Source organism: Urocampus carinirostris, chromosome 12 (assembly GCF_059441175.1).
Source record: "Urocampus carinirostris isolate Australia breed hairy pipefish chromosome 12, RoL_Ucar_1.0, whole genome shotgun sequence".
NCBI classification, from domain to species: Eukaryota; Metazoa; Chordata; class Actinopteri; order Syngnathiformes; family Syngnathidae; genus Urocampus; species Urocampus carinirostris.
Genome location: NC_142360.1, coordinates 28,746,841 through 28,762,652, shown reverse-complemented (window position 1 = coordinate 28,762,652; position 15,812 = coordinate 28,746,841). Strand labels below are relative to the sequence as shown.

At 39.7% G+C, this 15,812-nt stretch overlaps 1 protein-coding gene across 2 annotated transcripts in view; it reads right to left on the bottom strand.

Moving 5' to 3' along the window:
• The window catches only part of cp (ceruloplasmin), a 48,716-nt gene extending 34,484 nt beyond the window's left edge, over positions 1-14,232 (bottom strand). For both annotated transcript variants that reach the window (XM_088350476.1, XM_088350477.1), the window contains exons 1-6: positions 14,022-14,232; positions 8,568-8,812; positions 8,294-8,506; positions 5,480-5,653; positions 5,312-5,403; positions 3,117-3,279 (exon numbers count right to left, since the gene is read on the bottom strand). In XM_088350476.1, coding sequence (XP_088206602.1) covers positions 3,117-3,279; positions 5,312-5,403; positions 5,480-5,653; positions 8,294-8,506; positions 8,568-8,812; positions 14,022-14,179 — 1,045 coding nt within the window. In that variant the 5' untranslated portion in view covers positions 14,180-14,232. The remainder of the gene's footprint in view (positions 1-3,116; positions 3,280-5,311; positions 5,404-5,479; positions 5,654-8,293; positions 8,507-8,567; positions 8,813-14,021) is intronic.
• Positions 14,233-15,812: the final 1,580 nt, after the last annotated feature.

Genomic DNA, 15,812 nt, shown 5'->3' with positions numbered 1-15,812 from the left:
AAGAAAGACAGAAAAAAAAGAAAGGCAGAAAGACAGAAAAAAAAGAAAGGCAGAAAGACAGAAAAAAAGAGACAGAAAGACAGAAAGACAGAAAAAAAGAGACAGAAAGACAAAGACAGAAAGACAGAAAGACGGGAATGAAGGAAGAAAAAACTGAGGAAAGGAAGATCGAAGGAAAAAAGAAAGAAAGAAAGTCAGAAAGAAAGACAGAAAAAGGGAAAAAAAGAAAGAAAGTCAGATAGAAATAAAGAAAAAAAAGAAAGTCAGAAAGTCAGAAAAAAAAGAAAGGCAGAAAGACAGAAAAAAAAGAGACAGAAATACAGAAAGACAGAAAAAAGAGACAGAAAGACAAAGACAGAAAGACAGAAAGACGGGAATGAAGGAAGAAAAAACTGAGGAAAGGAAGATAGAAGGAAAAAAGAAAGAAAAAAAGAAAGTCAGAAAGAAAGACAGAAATAAAGGGAAAAAAATAAAGAAAGTCAGATAGAAAGAAAGAAAAAAAAGAAAGTCAGAAAGTCAGATAGAAAGAAAGAAAAAAAGAGAAAGAAAGAAAGAAAGTCAGATAGAAAGAAAGAAAGGAAGAAAAAGCAGAGGAAAGGAAGAGAGATGGAAAAAAGAGAAAAAGAAAGAAAGCAAGAAAGCAAAAAATAAATAAAGAAAGAAAGAAAGAAAGAAAGCAAGAAAGAAAGAAAGAAAGACACAAGGAGGAGGACAAAAAGAGAGAAAAAAGAAAGAAAGAAAGAAAGAACAAAAGAGACAAGGAGGAGGAGAAAAAGAGATCAAAAAGAAAGACGGAGAAAAAAGAATATTAATAATAACAGTTGTAATAAAATAATAGCAACAATAACAACAAAGTTAACCATAGTTTTTAACGCAGTATTTCCAATCTCACTCATATCCCATTTTCTTCATCCCTGTATTTCGCCAGTAATGTTTTTTTTGTATTTAAATTTGAACACTTGAATAGTTTTGGACACCGTTTGATCTCGTCTCGTCAATTGTTGCAAAATTTGACTCCACACACAGACACACACATACTTTTCCTGGTGGTTCTCACCTTTGGGATTATGAATTTACGACAGCCCCTCAAGTTATAATTTCCCTCTTTCAGGAATGGATAATTTTTGGAGGTTTTTGTTGACCTTAAATAACAGTTGTGAAGTGAAATTTTTTATTAAATCATCCAATTTTAATAATTTGGACTGCATGAATAAAATAGGATTATGATCCCGATATCCTACCCTATAATAACTAACTATTAATAACTATAAAGGGCATTTAAAATCCAAATCGTCAGTCAAATAACTAAGGTGTTTTTGAGTAGGTGGTAATCAGTAACTGAAACAAATGACGAGTTACATTTACTCCGTTACATTTGCTTGAATAGGTTTTGGGACATTTTTTACTTCTCGGAATACTTTTAAATCGCTACTATATTTATTTGAGTAGATTTGTGAAGAAGAAACAGTACTCTTACTCAGCTACATTAGGCTACAGTGAACCTGTTACTCGAGTATGAATGCACATTCCTCTTTCTTTTTGTGTGAGAGCAAAAATTGGATTTCTTAAGTGTATCTCTTTAATTTTATCAACGCAATTCAACATTCTGTATTTCATTAATAAACTTGAGACATTCCACTGTTTTGGGTTCTTTTGGTCCAATATGTTTTTTTATTTTAATATTTTGGGTTGCCGACCCCTGGGCTAGCTTGTTTTTCGACCTGCAGAGCCTATTCAAAACATTACTTGGGCTTTAAATGCGCTATTTGTGATTAATTTATACTATTATTTTTCTATTGTTTATTAAAACACCTAGATTAACCTTGATTATTTTAATCTATTTTCAAATTAAATTAAATCTATTATCATACCTGTCGCGCTCCATGGCTCCATGCTCTTACAAAATGTTGTATTTTCCCTTACAAAATACAAAATTATCTTACACTATATATTTTTTTTCAAACGTGTTTATTTATGTAGTTTAACATGTTATATTGTACATGTGTTTCTTTATATCATATAAATTGTTAATTAACATTTTGTTGTGAGATACTGAGTTGCTCGACATGAACGAGGTTTATCATAAAAAAGTTCAAAAATGAAGGAAAAAATACATGCCAATATAATAATAATAATAATAATAATAATAATAATAATAATAATTTCCTTGTATTGTCATTCTGTGTAACAATGTACACAGAACGAAATGTCGATTGCACCTGACCCGTTGTAGCGAGCCGATGCAGCCGCAGCCAACAGAGGGCGCCGCCGACCACTTTTTAAGTCTTAGGAATGACTCGGCCGGGGCGCGAATCACCGACCTCCCAGTCTCAAAGCGGGCGCCTTACCATCTAGGCTACTGAGCTGGTATAATTAAGCAGAATAATACATTTTCTTATTCAAATTATGAATTCATTTTCTGTATTGTTGGTAATATACTGATTAAATGGATTACCACAAACCTGTCTTTTTTCATTTTCTCCTTTTGTACTTCCTTTTTCTCTTAACTTCTTTATACAACATCATAATTCCTAATATAATGCATCAAAGCAAGTGAGCCGTTTGAGAGCCGGCTCTCTATAATGAGATGAGCCGAAAAGGCCGGTTCTCTAAAAAGAGATAGACTTCCTTTTACTACACAACTCGAACTCGTTTTTACCGTTTCGTGATCATCGGTGTATACCGGATGGTACCCATCATTGACAAATTTGTGTTTTTCCGTACAGATTTTCTTGTACATCGTACACGTCTTAAAATGCATAATAAACATACTTTGTATGGCAAAAACGTACAGGTTGACAGGTATGCTATTATTGATTGGATTGACTTGATAATTTGATGATCTGCTCGAATGGTTATTTAAAAAAATCAATAAACAACAAGTTGCAACAGTAACTCAGTACTTGAGTAGTTTTCCAAAAAAACACTTTTTTACCTAAGTAATTATTTGGATGACTACATTTTGCTTCTGTTTGAGTCATATTATTCTAAAGTAACAACACTTCGACTTGAGTTCAAATGTGGGCTACTCTACCAACCTCTGCGAATCACTAAGTGTGACAACATTAAGTCTTTTATGCAAATTGTATCATAAAAAGACAAGAAAAACAGTTTACCCATCAGATGGTCATTCACAGTGCACGTCAGCAACCAGTGTCCAGGGTTGTCGGCCACCATGGCAGCCGTGGTGCTCGAACCCGGGAAAAGACTGACCGTGTCAGTGTGGTGATTGTCAGTAGTCAGAATCTGCCCGTGGAAATGAATGGAATGCATGTCCACCTGTGAAGGAGAGAAGATTAACAGGTAAAGATGGGAGGAACTATCAGAAGAACCAGTGTCCCCACTTCACTTCAAATCACACAGAGTGACTCAGTTAAAAATTTAGGTGTCATATTTGACCCCGATCTGTCCTTTCAAACACATGTGAAGAAAATTACTAGAACCGCTTCTTCCATCTTCGCAACATTGCTAAAATTCGTCCTATACTGTCTCAGTTGGATGCGGTGATGCTAATTTACACGTTTGTTGCCCCCGTCTCGATTACTGTATTGCACTACTCTCCGGTCTCCCGAAGTCCTTAATCAAGAGTCTTCAGCTGGTGCAAAATGCTGCAGCGAGGCTTTTTACTAGGTCAAAAAAGTCCGATCACATCATGCCGATTTTGGCTAACCTGCATTGGCTCCCGGTTAGCCTAAGATGTGATTTCAAGGTTCTCTTAGTATTATAATCCCAAGAGCCAAGAAGACATCCGCAGGTTCGAGAGCGTTCTCCATCCGGGCCCCGGTGCTGTGGAATGCTCTTCCCCCTGAGATTCGATCTGCAACCTCAGGGGAAATGTTTAAATCTAAGCTTAAAACGCATTTCTACTCTATAACATATGAATAACCTATACTTTTCGTGGACAATATCTCTGTATTATTTGTGATTGCAACATCCTTTGCTGTCTGGTAATCCTGAAAGGGGGATGCCACATGTGCGGTCCCTTCTCAAGGTTTCTTCATTTTCCTCATGTTCAGGTTTTTGAGTTTTTCCTTGCCCTCATGTTGTTTCCAGATGAGGGGATGGTGTAATAATAGTCTGAAAAAATAGTCTGTGTAATAACCTGTGCAGCCATTTGAGACTCTTTGTGATTAAGGGCTATACAAATAAAAATGACTTGACTTGACGGAAAGGGTCCACATCCTCCAGAACCGATTGAGCAGAGTAAACAAGAGAGAATTGTCCCAGACCAGGAACGGAGACCGGACCCAATAGCGCTCGTTTTCTCAGTTTTTATTAATAAAAGAGGGAGAGAAAGGCTTGCTTCCATGATCCGCGGATCGACGAACACTGGTAGCAGGTGGCGGGAACGCGGAAGTGGCACTTCCGTGTCAAGCGAGGAGGATCGGAGACAGGCGGGAATAGCAAGTCGTTGGCCGGGGCTGGAGATCAAAGGCGGTGTCGAATTTGTAGGCGAGCTCGGTAGCAGGAGGCAGGCAGGTAACGGGGCAAAACAGGTCAGGTAACAGTCAGGCAGAGCGAGTGGTTGTAAGGTCCGGAAACAGGTTGTCAACAAAGATCAGGCAGAAAAAGCAGGACAGGAACGGAGTCGGACGAAAAGGCTTACTGAACTGAAGGCAACAGTTCGCGTAACGATCTGACGGCTTCGTCTTGGAAGCCGGGGGTTTAAAAAGAGAGTGACAGCCAATCAGCTGTCCGGGCTATTGGCGCCAATTAAGCCACCACAGTTGCGCTCAATCGGCAATCATGACAAGAATATGTTCACAATTTTGATAAAACCAAATAAAATCACCAGCAAAACAACGTCAAATATTAATATTCTGTGGCTTAGTCATCAAATTAATAAAATCCATATCTCATATATTCTCTGCTTTGTCTGCGTTTGGCCATGCTTAAAGGGATTCAAAAGACCCTTTCTTTTAAGTGGTAACAGAACGTGTAGTGTTCCTCCCCACAGTCATGCAGACAAATGAAAATGAAATGATCTGCATTTATTGCTTATTGGGGGCAATAGGGGTTCAGTGTCTTACCCAAGGACACTTCGACATGTAACACGGAGGAGCCGGGATTCGAACTGCGATCTCTTGATCCCAAGACGAGCGCTCTACCTCCTGAGCTACTGCCGCCCCAGACATGTTCCACAATAATCCAATGGGTACCAATGTTGTAAGTCTTAGGTATGAACCAAAAAATCAATTATATGACGATAATTATAGTCATCGTTATATCGCCCAGGCCTATATTGAATCCGATCAACAAATACAAGAACTTACTTAGTCAAAACATACAGATCTTAGAGTTGTTGACTTACCTCGCCGCCTAAGCCAATCAAATGCCAGTTAATCTTGTTTCCTTGACACATACTCAGTCCAGGTAGGTTGCCATACAAAAATCCATTTATACCTGCAACCCAATCAGTACAATTTGACAACATCTACATCAAGTTGATGGGACCAGGAAATGGACCTCCATTCCTCACCATGCATTTTATTACTCTCAATAAAATCTTCATCTTCTTTCAGGCCCGGGGTAGGATGTGTTATGTGTGTTCTGATGTTGTCATCAAGATACCAGCTGAAGTTTTCATCCGTCACAAAGAACATCAGCACGTACAGGTTTTCGGTTGAACTGCCGCAATGTATGTCCAGGGTCCCTGCACGACAGAAAGACACTTCTATTACAATGATGTAGTCCCTTTTCTATTCATGTTTTGTATTTTGCCCAACATCTAATAACCGATAAACTCTATCTATCTACCTTGGTTATATCCCTCAAGAGGGGTGACCGACAGAAAGACAAACACATACAATAACAAAGAAAATAAAAGGAAAAATAACACAAAAAAACCCACAAACAAACATTTTTGGACCATGGCCAACCCAATTGCCCAAACACCCAAACAAGTTAGGCACCTCGGCACCTAAGTTGGTCATGCTTTCGTCCCTCCAGATGAAACGGGACACAAGAAAGCGGCCATGTCACTCGGGTCAGGGTGACACAACACACTCTTCTGTTCAACAGCAGGGCCCGACAGCTTTCACTGGTTTACCCCTGCTGCATCATACAGGTGCCCTGCCCATCCTTTAGAATGTGTCCACAATCCCACTATCCTTTCAGAGACTTTTGTGCTTTCCTTCCTCTACAGCTTTAGATCCTGTTTCCCGCCTGCCTCCGACTTGAACCTGGATTTTTTCGACCTTGTCTGAGCAGGAGCCTTTCTATCCAGCCCCAATGGGGACATGTGACCATAAATATATTTACATTGTAAGATTCTGGCCTTTGTTATGCTCCATCATCTTGTCACATGTCCTTAGCTATCTTCTGTGAGAATGATAACCGACCGTATTTTCTGGAGTACAAGCCGCACCCAAAAATCCAAATGGAAATTTGAACATCCTCCTTATAATCAGGTGCGCCTAATATTCAGACAACAATGAAAATGAGTTACTATATTCAATAGATACGTTTCATCGCTGACCACAATTGCATAACAATGGTGGCCATAATTAGCAGCAACTCATATGAGGGTACATAAAAACTTAAACAGTTTTTTTTTTTACGATAAATAAATACAATACAACCAACATGACTTATATAACCTAAAACCAAAAGTGCACAGAATTTTCAATGCAGGTGGTGAATTAAATAGTGTGGGCACTCCTGTTTTAGTGCAAAAATAATGAACTACTGTTATGGTACAAGCTAATCACTGAGCCATGCACTTAAGGGTTCTTTTTCTGCTCTCTCACAATTACAAACACACATGCTTGATTGAGGAACTAATGTTTTGCTAAGAGCTAATATATCAGTCTCCACCTTAAGGTGACCCTCTTAAACAAGTTGACTACACTTTTTACGCTATTTCTTAAAAGGAAAACAGCTTTTTTATTGCGGACCCAGGAATGCAGTGAAGGATTTTATACATTTGACTATAAAGGATTTTATATAGTTGAATACAAGTTACATTTATTGAGTTTATTGCTGTAGTTATTCACAGACTGTGCCTTTATTCAATGAGCAGTGAAAGTTCAGGGAAGGCATGAGTGGTGGAAGATGTTGTTTACAGAACGGGACGTACTGCTGATAAGATAATCGGCACATCCAGACGGAGGACGGCAGGCATTGTTTTGAGAACAAGGCCCTGATGACGTAGAAACGCTCTGTGTCGTTCTGAGTGTTCCAGACATCGCAGCGCTCTTCTCCGAGATGGTGAAGCCCAGGCGGCTTCATTGGCGCGCCCATGGGAGGAGTCGGCGCGCCATTGTGTGGGGAGAAGATGGCCAATGAGAGGAGAGCTAAAGGACGTCAGAAGAGGGCTTCCCATAGACTCCAACGACCCCAATTCGGCCGTTTTTGATGGAGTACACTTAGTTAAATTGATAATGAAATTAAATCTGCCCCCGTGTGGAAACTTCGGCTTTCCTGTTCATCTTTTCCATCAAGAAACGAGCGCGCATAAATTGTTGGGTGGATGTAGGTTGTGTTGTGTAATGGAGTCAGATAACTAATTCGAACACTTTGGTAAACGGCACATTTGGATATTTAATTCCCAACAGTAGGGATGAGTTAGCTGAGCTGTTTCTTTAACAGTATTGTTTTTGCTTCAGTGGCTAAGCCCCTGGTTTCTTATCCACATCGGAACAGGTGGATTGGGTAGTGATGAGAGAAGAGAATGGGAGGAGGATGTTGGCTGCATCTGAGACTTATTAATCGGCCCGTCGAATAAATAAAAATGCCGATACCGATATTCGTCAATCAGCCCGTCTGATCATTGGTCGACCTCTACTCCAAACACATCAGTAAATGCGATCATTGTGCTTGCTGTTTACGTTCCACCAGATGCTAACGTTCCACCGGATGCTAACGTTAGCATAGCGCTAAATATCCCGCCCGCTGCTATCAATAAACAGCAGCTTGCACCCCCCAACGGAGCTTTTATCGTCGCCGGCGACTTTAATCGGGCATGTTTATGGACTGTACTTCCCAAATCCATTCAATACGTGGACTGAGCAATTAGGGAAAAAAACACTGGACCGTGTGTACCGTAAGATCAAACATCTAGTTGGATCCGCCCATCTCTGTCTGTCCCTCACCCCCTCATACAGGAAAACAAAGCCTATACAACAAGGACAGTACAAACATCTTCTTTGTTCCTTTATCTCTTTGTTTTCCTTATATCCTCACTGTAAAATGTGGACCTGGAGTGCCACGTCCAACTTCTTTGTCACAATATATCCCATGTTGTAACAATTACAATAAAGGTATATTCTATTCTATTGTATTAGCCACTGACCTGTTTTACAGACAATGAGCGGTCCAATCAATCCAGAGTTGATATCTTTGGGCGTTGAGACATGGGAGTGATAGAATCTGGTTAGGCAGTTGCTCTCGGTTGGTTTCGGGCTGTGGGAATGAGGTAGGCCCCACTCATAAGTTACTGATGTCCCAGGAGCCACTGAATCATCTCTTTTCATCTCAGGCGGAGTACCGTCTGGGTAAATTGCCCCTGAGGAGTAAACAAAACCACCGAAAAATATCACCCGTGCACCTTAACAATGTTCTCCCACCTTCATTTCCTTTGGTGTAGTTCAGTCCATGGGGATGAAGGCTGTATGGTCTGGACGCCGTGTTTCTCAGGTGAACAATCAAAGTGTCTCCCTCTTCGGCCATCAGAAGGGGTCCCAGATAGCCCAACCAGTCTGGTTTCATAACCTCCGTTTTGTACGTTGCATCACTGTATTGCTTATAAACTGCTTTTTTGTAGACGGACCCGATGCGCTGGGGGCCTTTTTTGAGAAAGACCGCGGCTTCTCTGCAAAGAACGATCGAGGACCGTGCTATTTGTTATGCATGTCCTGCAATGAATCATTTCTGCAGTATAATTAGGAATGTTTTTAATGCAGTTAGGATCAATGTTCCCTCTAATTTTACTTACGGGTCTGAGCTTTCACACAAAGTCGGTGAGCAACGCTTGAAACAACAGTGAGCAACAGTAATCCCAAGTGAGGCAGCTAAGTCATTATCAAAAATGTCCAAAACTTGACATCAAGTTATATTTTGCTGAGTTTCCGGCAATGCAAAAAAATTAGTCGGTTGCACGATACACAACTGTATTTAATCACATTTTTTAGTGGAAGTACAATGTCGGCAACAAGATTGACTTGGTATAATTGGAAATTATTTGAATGCCACACAAACTTTTTCTTCTTTTTCCCCTGTTTTTTCTTTTTTTTAATTCCTTTAAAAAAAATCTCATTGTGTTTATTTTTTCCTAGCTGTTACTTTTTTCTTTTTGTTCTCTATTTACTTTTTTTCCTTTGTTTCTATCTTTTCTTTTTTTCTGGCTTTTTTTCTGACTTTTTTCCTTCTTTTTTCTCTTCCTTTTGTTTCTTTTTTTTCTCAGCTTTTCACTACTTTTTCATTTTGGTATTTTTTTCTTTTTTGTTCCATTCCCCCTTCCTTTAAATCATTTTGTGCATACTTTTACATAATATTTGGTCATATAGGGATGAAAGAAGCAAAAACGACCTGAAGAGCCGTTTAGGACCCGAAGGAGCCGGTTTCTTTTAGTGAGCCGAGCCGAAGAAGCCGGTTCTCGAAAAACTGCGCTGGATAGATTTTCTTGTGCGCAGAGAATGTGCGGGCAGTGCGCGATTGCGCATGCGCGCAGCTTAGAGGGAACATTGGTTAGGATGTATCCCACTAATAAATCGTGCTAACCCTAATCCTAATCAACCCCAAAACCCTAACCACTAACCCTATGTAAACGCACTATCGTGAAGTACGCAGAAATTGCTACACTGCACGAGACACCGGTATGAAACACAGAGATCCCTTCACTTTTGGGAGTTAATGGGGACCAGAACCACCTGCGAAAAGTACGAATCTGCAAAGTAGCGTAGCACCCTTCATAAAAGCCCCAACGGTCAACCTTAACTCGAGATGACGTCCTTACCGACTGAGAGTATACCACTGTAAAATAACAACTATAGATCTACAGATAATAACACACAATACAAAATAACAGTTGAATGAATGGTTTCATTGTCATTAAAAGTAAGACATAATTGGAGGGCTTCTCCTTTTAGCAGAGAGCGGCCTGCTAGCTGCGCGCTAACATCAGGCGTCCTTGAATGGATGACCATCACGAATGTAGCGGTTTACCAAGAGTTGTAGCTCCAGGTCATCCATTCCATGTCTTATGGACCTGTAACCTGCACCTGTAACCGTGCACCGAGGTTGTTTTGATTCAGTGCCCTAAGAGTGCTTTCTACAATTGCTCCAGTCCCCCATATTCCGGTATCGACCCCGCCTGTCTCCTCCTGTCCGGTATCTTGCTCCAGTCTCCAGGATCCGGTATCGATCGCATCTGTCTCGTCTAGTCCAGTATCTTGCTCCAGTATCCGGAATCGTTCCCGTCCTGCCTGGTATCTTGCGCCAGTCTCCAGTACCCGGTATCGATCCTCCAGTACCCAGTATCGATCCCACCTCTCTCGTCCTGTCCGGTATCTTGCTCCCGTCTCCAAAATCAATTTATTTAAAGATGCACAGAGGAGTGAATCAGCAATAACCAAATGGCAAAGTAGCAAAGGGTCTCTGTGCTACAAAAATACTACTATGGAAATACTATAAAAACCAACAATACTACAAACACTATTAGGATCCTGCATGCCACCTTCCCCCAGGGGGCGCCGACCAAAGGAGCCCAATCTCCACACACCTGTCTCTAAATCTCCAAGGCCTTTATAATGACTGCTTGGACAGTGCACAGGGTCCGAGTCAATTGTGTTACCACCTGCCAGGTTGGTTTGTTTATTTCAGGTTTTTTGTTAGGACATGTTGTTGAAAGTTGAGTGCACACTTGTTTGTTACTTTGTTCATTGCTTTTCCATTTCAGTCTTTGTTTCTAGTTTGGATATTGTCAGCTTTGATTTTGTTTGGACATTTTTGTTTTGTGACCCCGTTTTTGTTTGTTACTTTGTTCCTGTTGAACAGTATTGAAAATATAGTAAATATAGTGGTGTCAAACTCGTTTTAGCTTGGCGGCCATGTGGTAGAAAAAAAGGAAGATTAAAGTGAATGAAAGAAAGAAAGAGAGAGGGAGAAAAAGAAAAGGGAGAGAGTGAGGGAGAGAGAAAAAGATATAGCGAAAAAGAGAGAGATGGAGAGAGTGAAAGAGCGAAAGTGGGAGAGCGAGGAAGAGAGAGAGAGAGAGAGAGAGAGAGAGAGAGAGAGAGAGAGAGAGAGAGAGAGAGAGAGAGAGAGAGAGAGAGAGAGAGAGAGAGAGAGAGAGAGAGAAGAGAGGGAGAGAGAGGTGGGTCCCTTTTCCATTTGCGGTTTGGTCTTTGTTTTTAGTTTGAATATTGTCAGGTTCAATTTGTTTTTTGACCCCTTGATTGTTTCCTACTTTGTTCCTGTTTTCCTAAAATTCAATACCAGCCCTTTTTTGAGTACCAATACCTCTGTTCCGGCTTCGCTGCATTTGGGTCCACCCAAAAAAGTTTAACAAAAATACAACTACAGTAATACTACAAAATTATATACTAAAACAGGGATTATTTTTCTTTAATTGTGAGCATTTCAAAACAATTTGAATGACACTTATCCTATCAAAAAAACAATACGAAAATATAACGTGTAGATTTCATGTATATTTTATCCATAAATGACGAAAATTGGATAGGTCTCCAGGATCGATTAAAATTGCACAGAAAGGTCAGTTATATACTGTAAACCAGTACTACTGGGAGGTCGGTGGTTCGCGCCCCGGCCGAGTCATTCCTAAGACTTAAAAAGTGGTCGGCGGCGCCCTCTGTTGGCTGCGGCTGCATCGGCTCGCTACAACGGGTCAGGTGCAATCGACATTTCGTTCTGTGTACATTGTTACACAGAATGACAATACAAGGAAATTATTATTATTATTATTATTATTTAAATGTCTATGACTTCAAGTCCACAGTTACAGTAACTTGCAAAAGTATTGCACCCCCCCCCAAAAAAAATATATTTTTTGATATATTTCCATGTTTCAGGCTTCAATTTCAATTCTGGTCTCATATGATCAGAGCACCTTGTTCCACATGTAATTTTTGTCACCCATGTGGCTTCTTCCAGACGCCCAACTGGGCTTTTTATGGTATTCTTTCAGAAAAGTATTTTCTTCTTACCAGGCAGGTTAGCAAATATGATAATGGGTCCTCTTGATTGCTTCTCTGATTAGTTATCTAGTCATCTCATTTTCAGAGGGACAGCAACGTCTTGGCAGGTGTACAGTGGTTTCATCATCTCTCTCATTTCGAAATGATTGCTTGCAGAGTCTTCCAGGAGATGTGTAAATGTTACAAAATCAAGCTGTGTCCGATTCATGCTTTGAACTTTTCCACAATTTTATCCCAGACCTGCCTGGTGTGTAGTTTGGTCTTCATAATGCTGATATTATGCTTCGTAATGCTGCCTGTTTAGGTGTATTTAAACTGAGACCTAATGACACAAAGGTACACTCTGGTTGTCTATGTTAGTCATTTGGGTCAACATTGGATCTTCAGAAGTCATCGGGGAATATCTGGAATAAAGGTCCCATATTTTTGCAGCACCTACTTGTTCAGTTTTTTTGTTGTAATGTAATATAAAGGGTTTGAATAATTTGGTCCCACTTCACGATTGTGTCTCACATGTTGATTCCATATCTGTCAAGCTGTACGTTTTTGCCGTACAAAGTACGTTTATTATGCGTTTTAAGACGTGTACCACGTACAAGGAAATCTGTACGGAAAAACCAATGATGGGTACCATCCAGTATACACCGACTATCACAAAACGGCAAATCAATCAAGTCAAACGAGTTCGCCACGGTAGCCTCTCTCTCGGTATTGCTGGGGATTTCCCATCATGCATCATTCCGTGGTATTTGTGTAGTGAAAGCAAGTCCGTCTCTTTTTAGAGAACCGGCTTTTTCGGCTCAACTCATTAAAGACAGCCAGCTCTTAAATGGCTCACTTGCTTTGATGCATTATATTACGAATGATCAGGGTTGGGTAGGGTTACTTTAACTGGATTACTTTCAATTACTTTTGGATTACTCCAATACCAAATATGCTAATAAAAGACAAAAGAAACTAAATATGAATAAAATGACTCCATTTTGTGCAGGCTTGGGGAGTAACAGAATACATGGAACGGCAAAAATGATGTTGGCAAGCTGTTTGGATTTCTTTTCATTTTGTTTCTGTCGCATTTTATGTTCGTTTTGCCTGAGATCAAATAAATCAAAGCCAGGAGAGAAAGCTTACCACGTGTTGTGAGTCATCATTTTATTCATATTTAGTTTATTTTGTCTTTTATTAGCATATTTGGTATTGGAGTAATCCAAAAGTAATTGAAAGTAATCCAGTTAAGGTAACCCTACCCAACCCTGCGAATTATGATGTTGTATAAAGAAGTTAAGAAAAAAATGTAGTATAAAAGGAGAAAAAGAAAAAAGACAGGTTTGTGGTTATCCCTTTAATCAGTATATTACCAACAATAATTTAATGCAGAAAATGAATTCATAATTTGAATAAGAAAATGTATTATTCTAAATATTCATAATTGCATGTATTTTTTCCTTCTACAGTGAACGTCCAAGCTACTTCATTTTTAAACTTTTTTATAATAAACCTCATTCATGTCGAGCAACTCAGGATCTCACAACAAAATGTTAATTAACAGTATATATGATATAACGAAACACATGTACAATATAACATGTTAAACTACATAAATAAACACGTTTGAAAAAAAATATGGAGTAAGATTATTTTGTATTTTGTAAGGGAAAATACGACGTTTGTAAGGGCATGGAGCCCTGGAGCGCGACAGGTATGTGATTCTTCGAAAATATTTTCATTTTTTTAACTTAATGATGAAATGTGGCAATATTGGGGGTCCAATACTTTTGCTAGTCACTGTATGTACCAAAGAGATTACAAATCTAGCCAGCAGCACCTCAGTTACAAACACAGCATGGAAAAAGAAAGACTTACTCATCTTCATAGATGGTCTTGTTCTGTATGAGATTCATTCCACTTGGTGCGTAGTTCCAATGAATTTCCTCGATCTGGAGGAAATATTCTCTTCTGATTGCTGAAACGCATACTAGTGCACAGCACATTAGAACTAAATTCCAAGGAGAGTGCTTCATTTTGGCAAATTGAGTCTGTCTCTATAACTTGTTCACCCCTCTGTCTTTATACGAATGTCAAACAGCTGTTCGGTCAATATTGCTTAAAGGGTGCACTGACCCTGCAACACCAATGAACCCTGAATAATATTTAACTTGATAAAAATTTGCGTGGAGGTTGCTTTAAAACCAGGGGTGTCCAACTTTTTGGGGGCTAGATTTGGTAGGCTGAAAAAAAAATCTTTGAACAGTAATAAATTCAGTTGTTTGCAAGGTTTAGCAGTGCTCGGTAATGTGGCCTCGTAGCTCGCCTTTGTAGCATTTTCATTTTATTTGCTGGGTCTCGTGAAAAAGAGCCGCTGTGCCGTTAAATCTGTTTCCAGTTGCTTCACCTTGTCACAGTGTTCGTTTCCTGTTCGCTTTTTTTAGTCAGGATTTTTTTGTCTGGCAGTGCCTCTTAATATTTTATTTTTTTAAAACAGCCATTGTCTCTTGGCAAATTAGGCTAACATAGTCGGATTTCGGTTAAAAAATACTTCAATTTCTCTTGTAAGCGACCCAGGTCAAATTTGATCACAACTGAAAAACTAAACAGTGTATTTTATATATTTTTCTAATGGTATGTCTAGGCATTTGCAAAAGTCAAGTCAAGTCAAGTCAAATTTATTTATATAGCCCTTAATCACAAAAATGTCTCAAAGGACTGCACAGGATTACAGTTACAAAATTACACAATTACCTGATCTTAAACCAGCATGCGGGCAAGGAAAAACTCAAAAACCTCAGTGTGAGGAGAAAAGAGAAACCTTGAGAAAGGACCTCACATGTGGTAATCCCCCTTCCAGGATTGACCAGGGTGAATCACAATTAGCATTACTGTACACTGTACACATAATAGTAAACATAAAAGTGGCCATTTGGAGACACTAAAACCATTGCAAATGTTGGGAATTAAATATCGAAATGTAGCGTTTACCAAATTGTTCGAATTAGTTATCTGACTCCATTAACCAACCACAACCTACGTTCACCCAACAATTTATGCACGCTCGTTTCTCGAGGGAAAAGATGAACAAGAAGCTGACATTTCCACACGGGGGCAGATTTTATTTCATTAACAATTTGACTAAGTGTACTCCATCGAAAACGGCCGAATTAGTGACGTTGGAGTCTCTGGGAAACCGTTTTCTCAAGTCCTTTAGCTTTCTCCTATTGGCCATGTCCTCCCCGCATAATGGCGTGCCGACTCCTCCCATGGGCGCGCCAAGGAAGCCCCCTGGGCTTCACCATCTCGTAGAAGAGCATCCCGATGTCTGGGTTACTCAAAACAACGCCGAGCGTTTCTCAAAACAACGCCTGCCGTCCTCCATCAGAGTCCTGTTATCAACAGAACTAGACAAAATATTCTGCATTTGGAACAGCCTGACCTGTCATTGAACTAAACCCTACTCAGTGAAAATCTTCATTGCAATATGAGTCAATCGTATAAAATCCTTTATAGTCAAATGTATACAATCCTTCAAGGGTTTTTAATATTGAACACCTGCAAAGCGGCTTTCATATGAAACCAGCTAGGTATTTTGACTCTTATTTTGCACGCTGTTGTTCGTTGTTTTGACTATGACATCCGATCATGACGCTATTGGTTGATTAC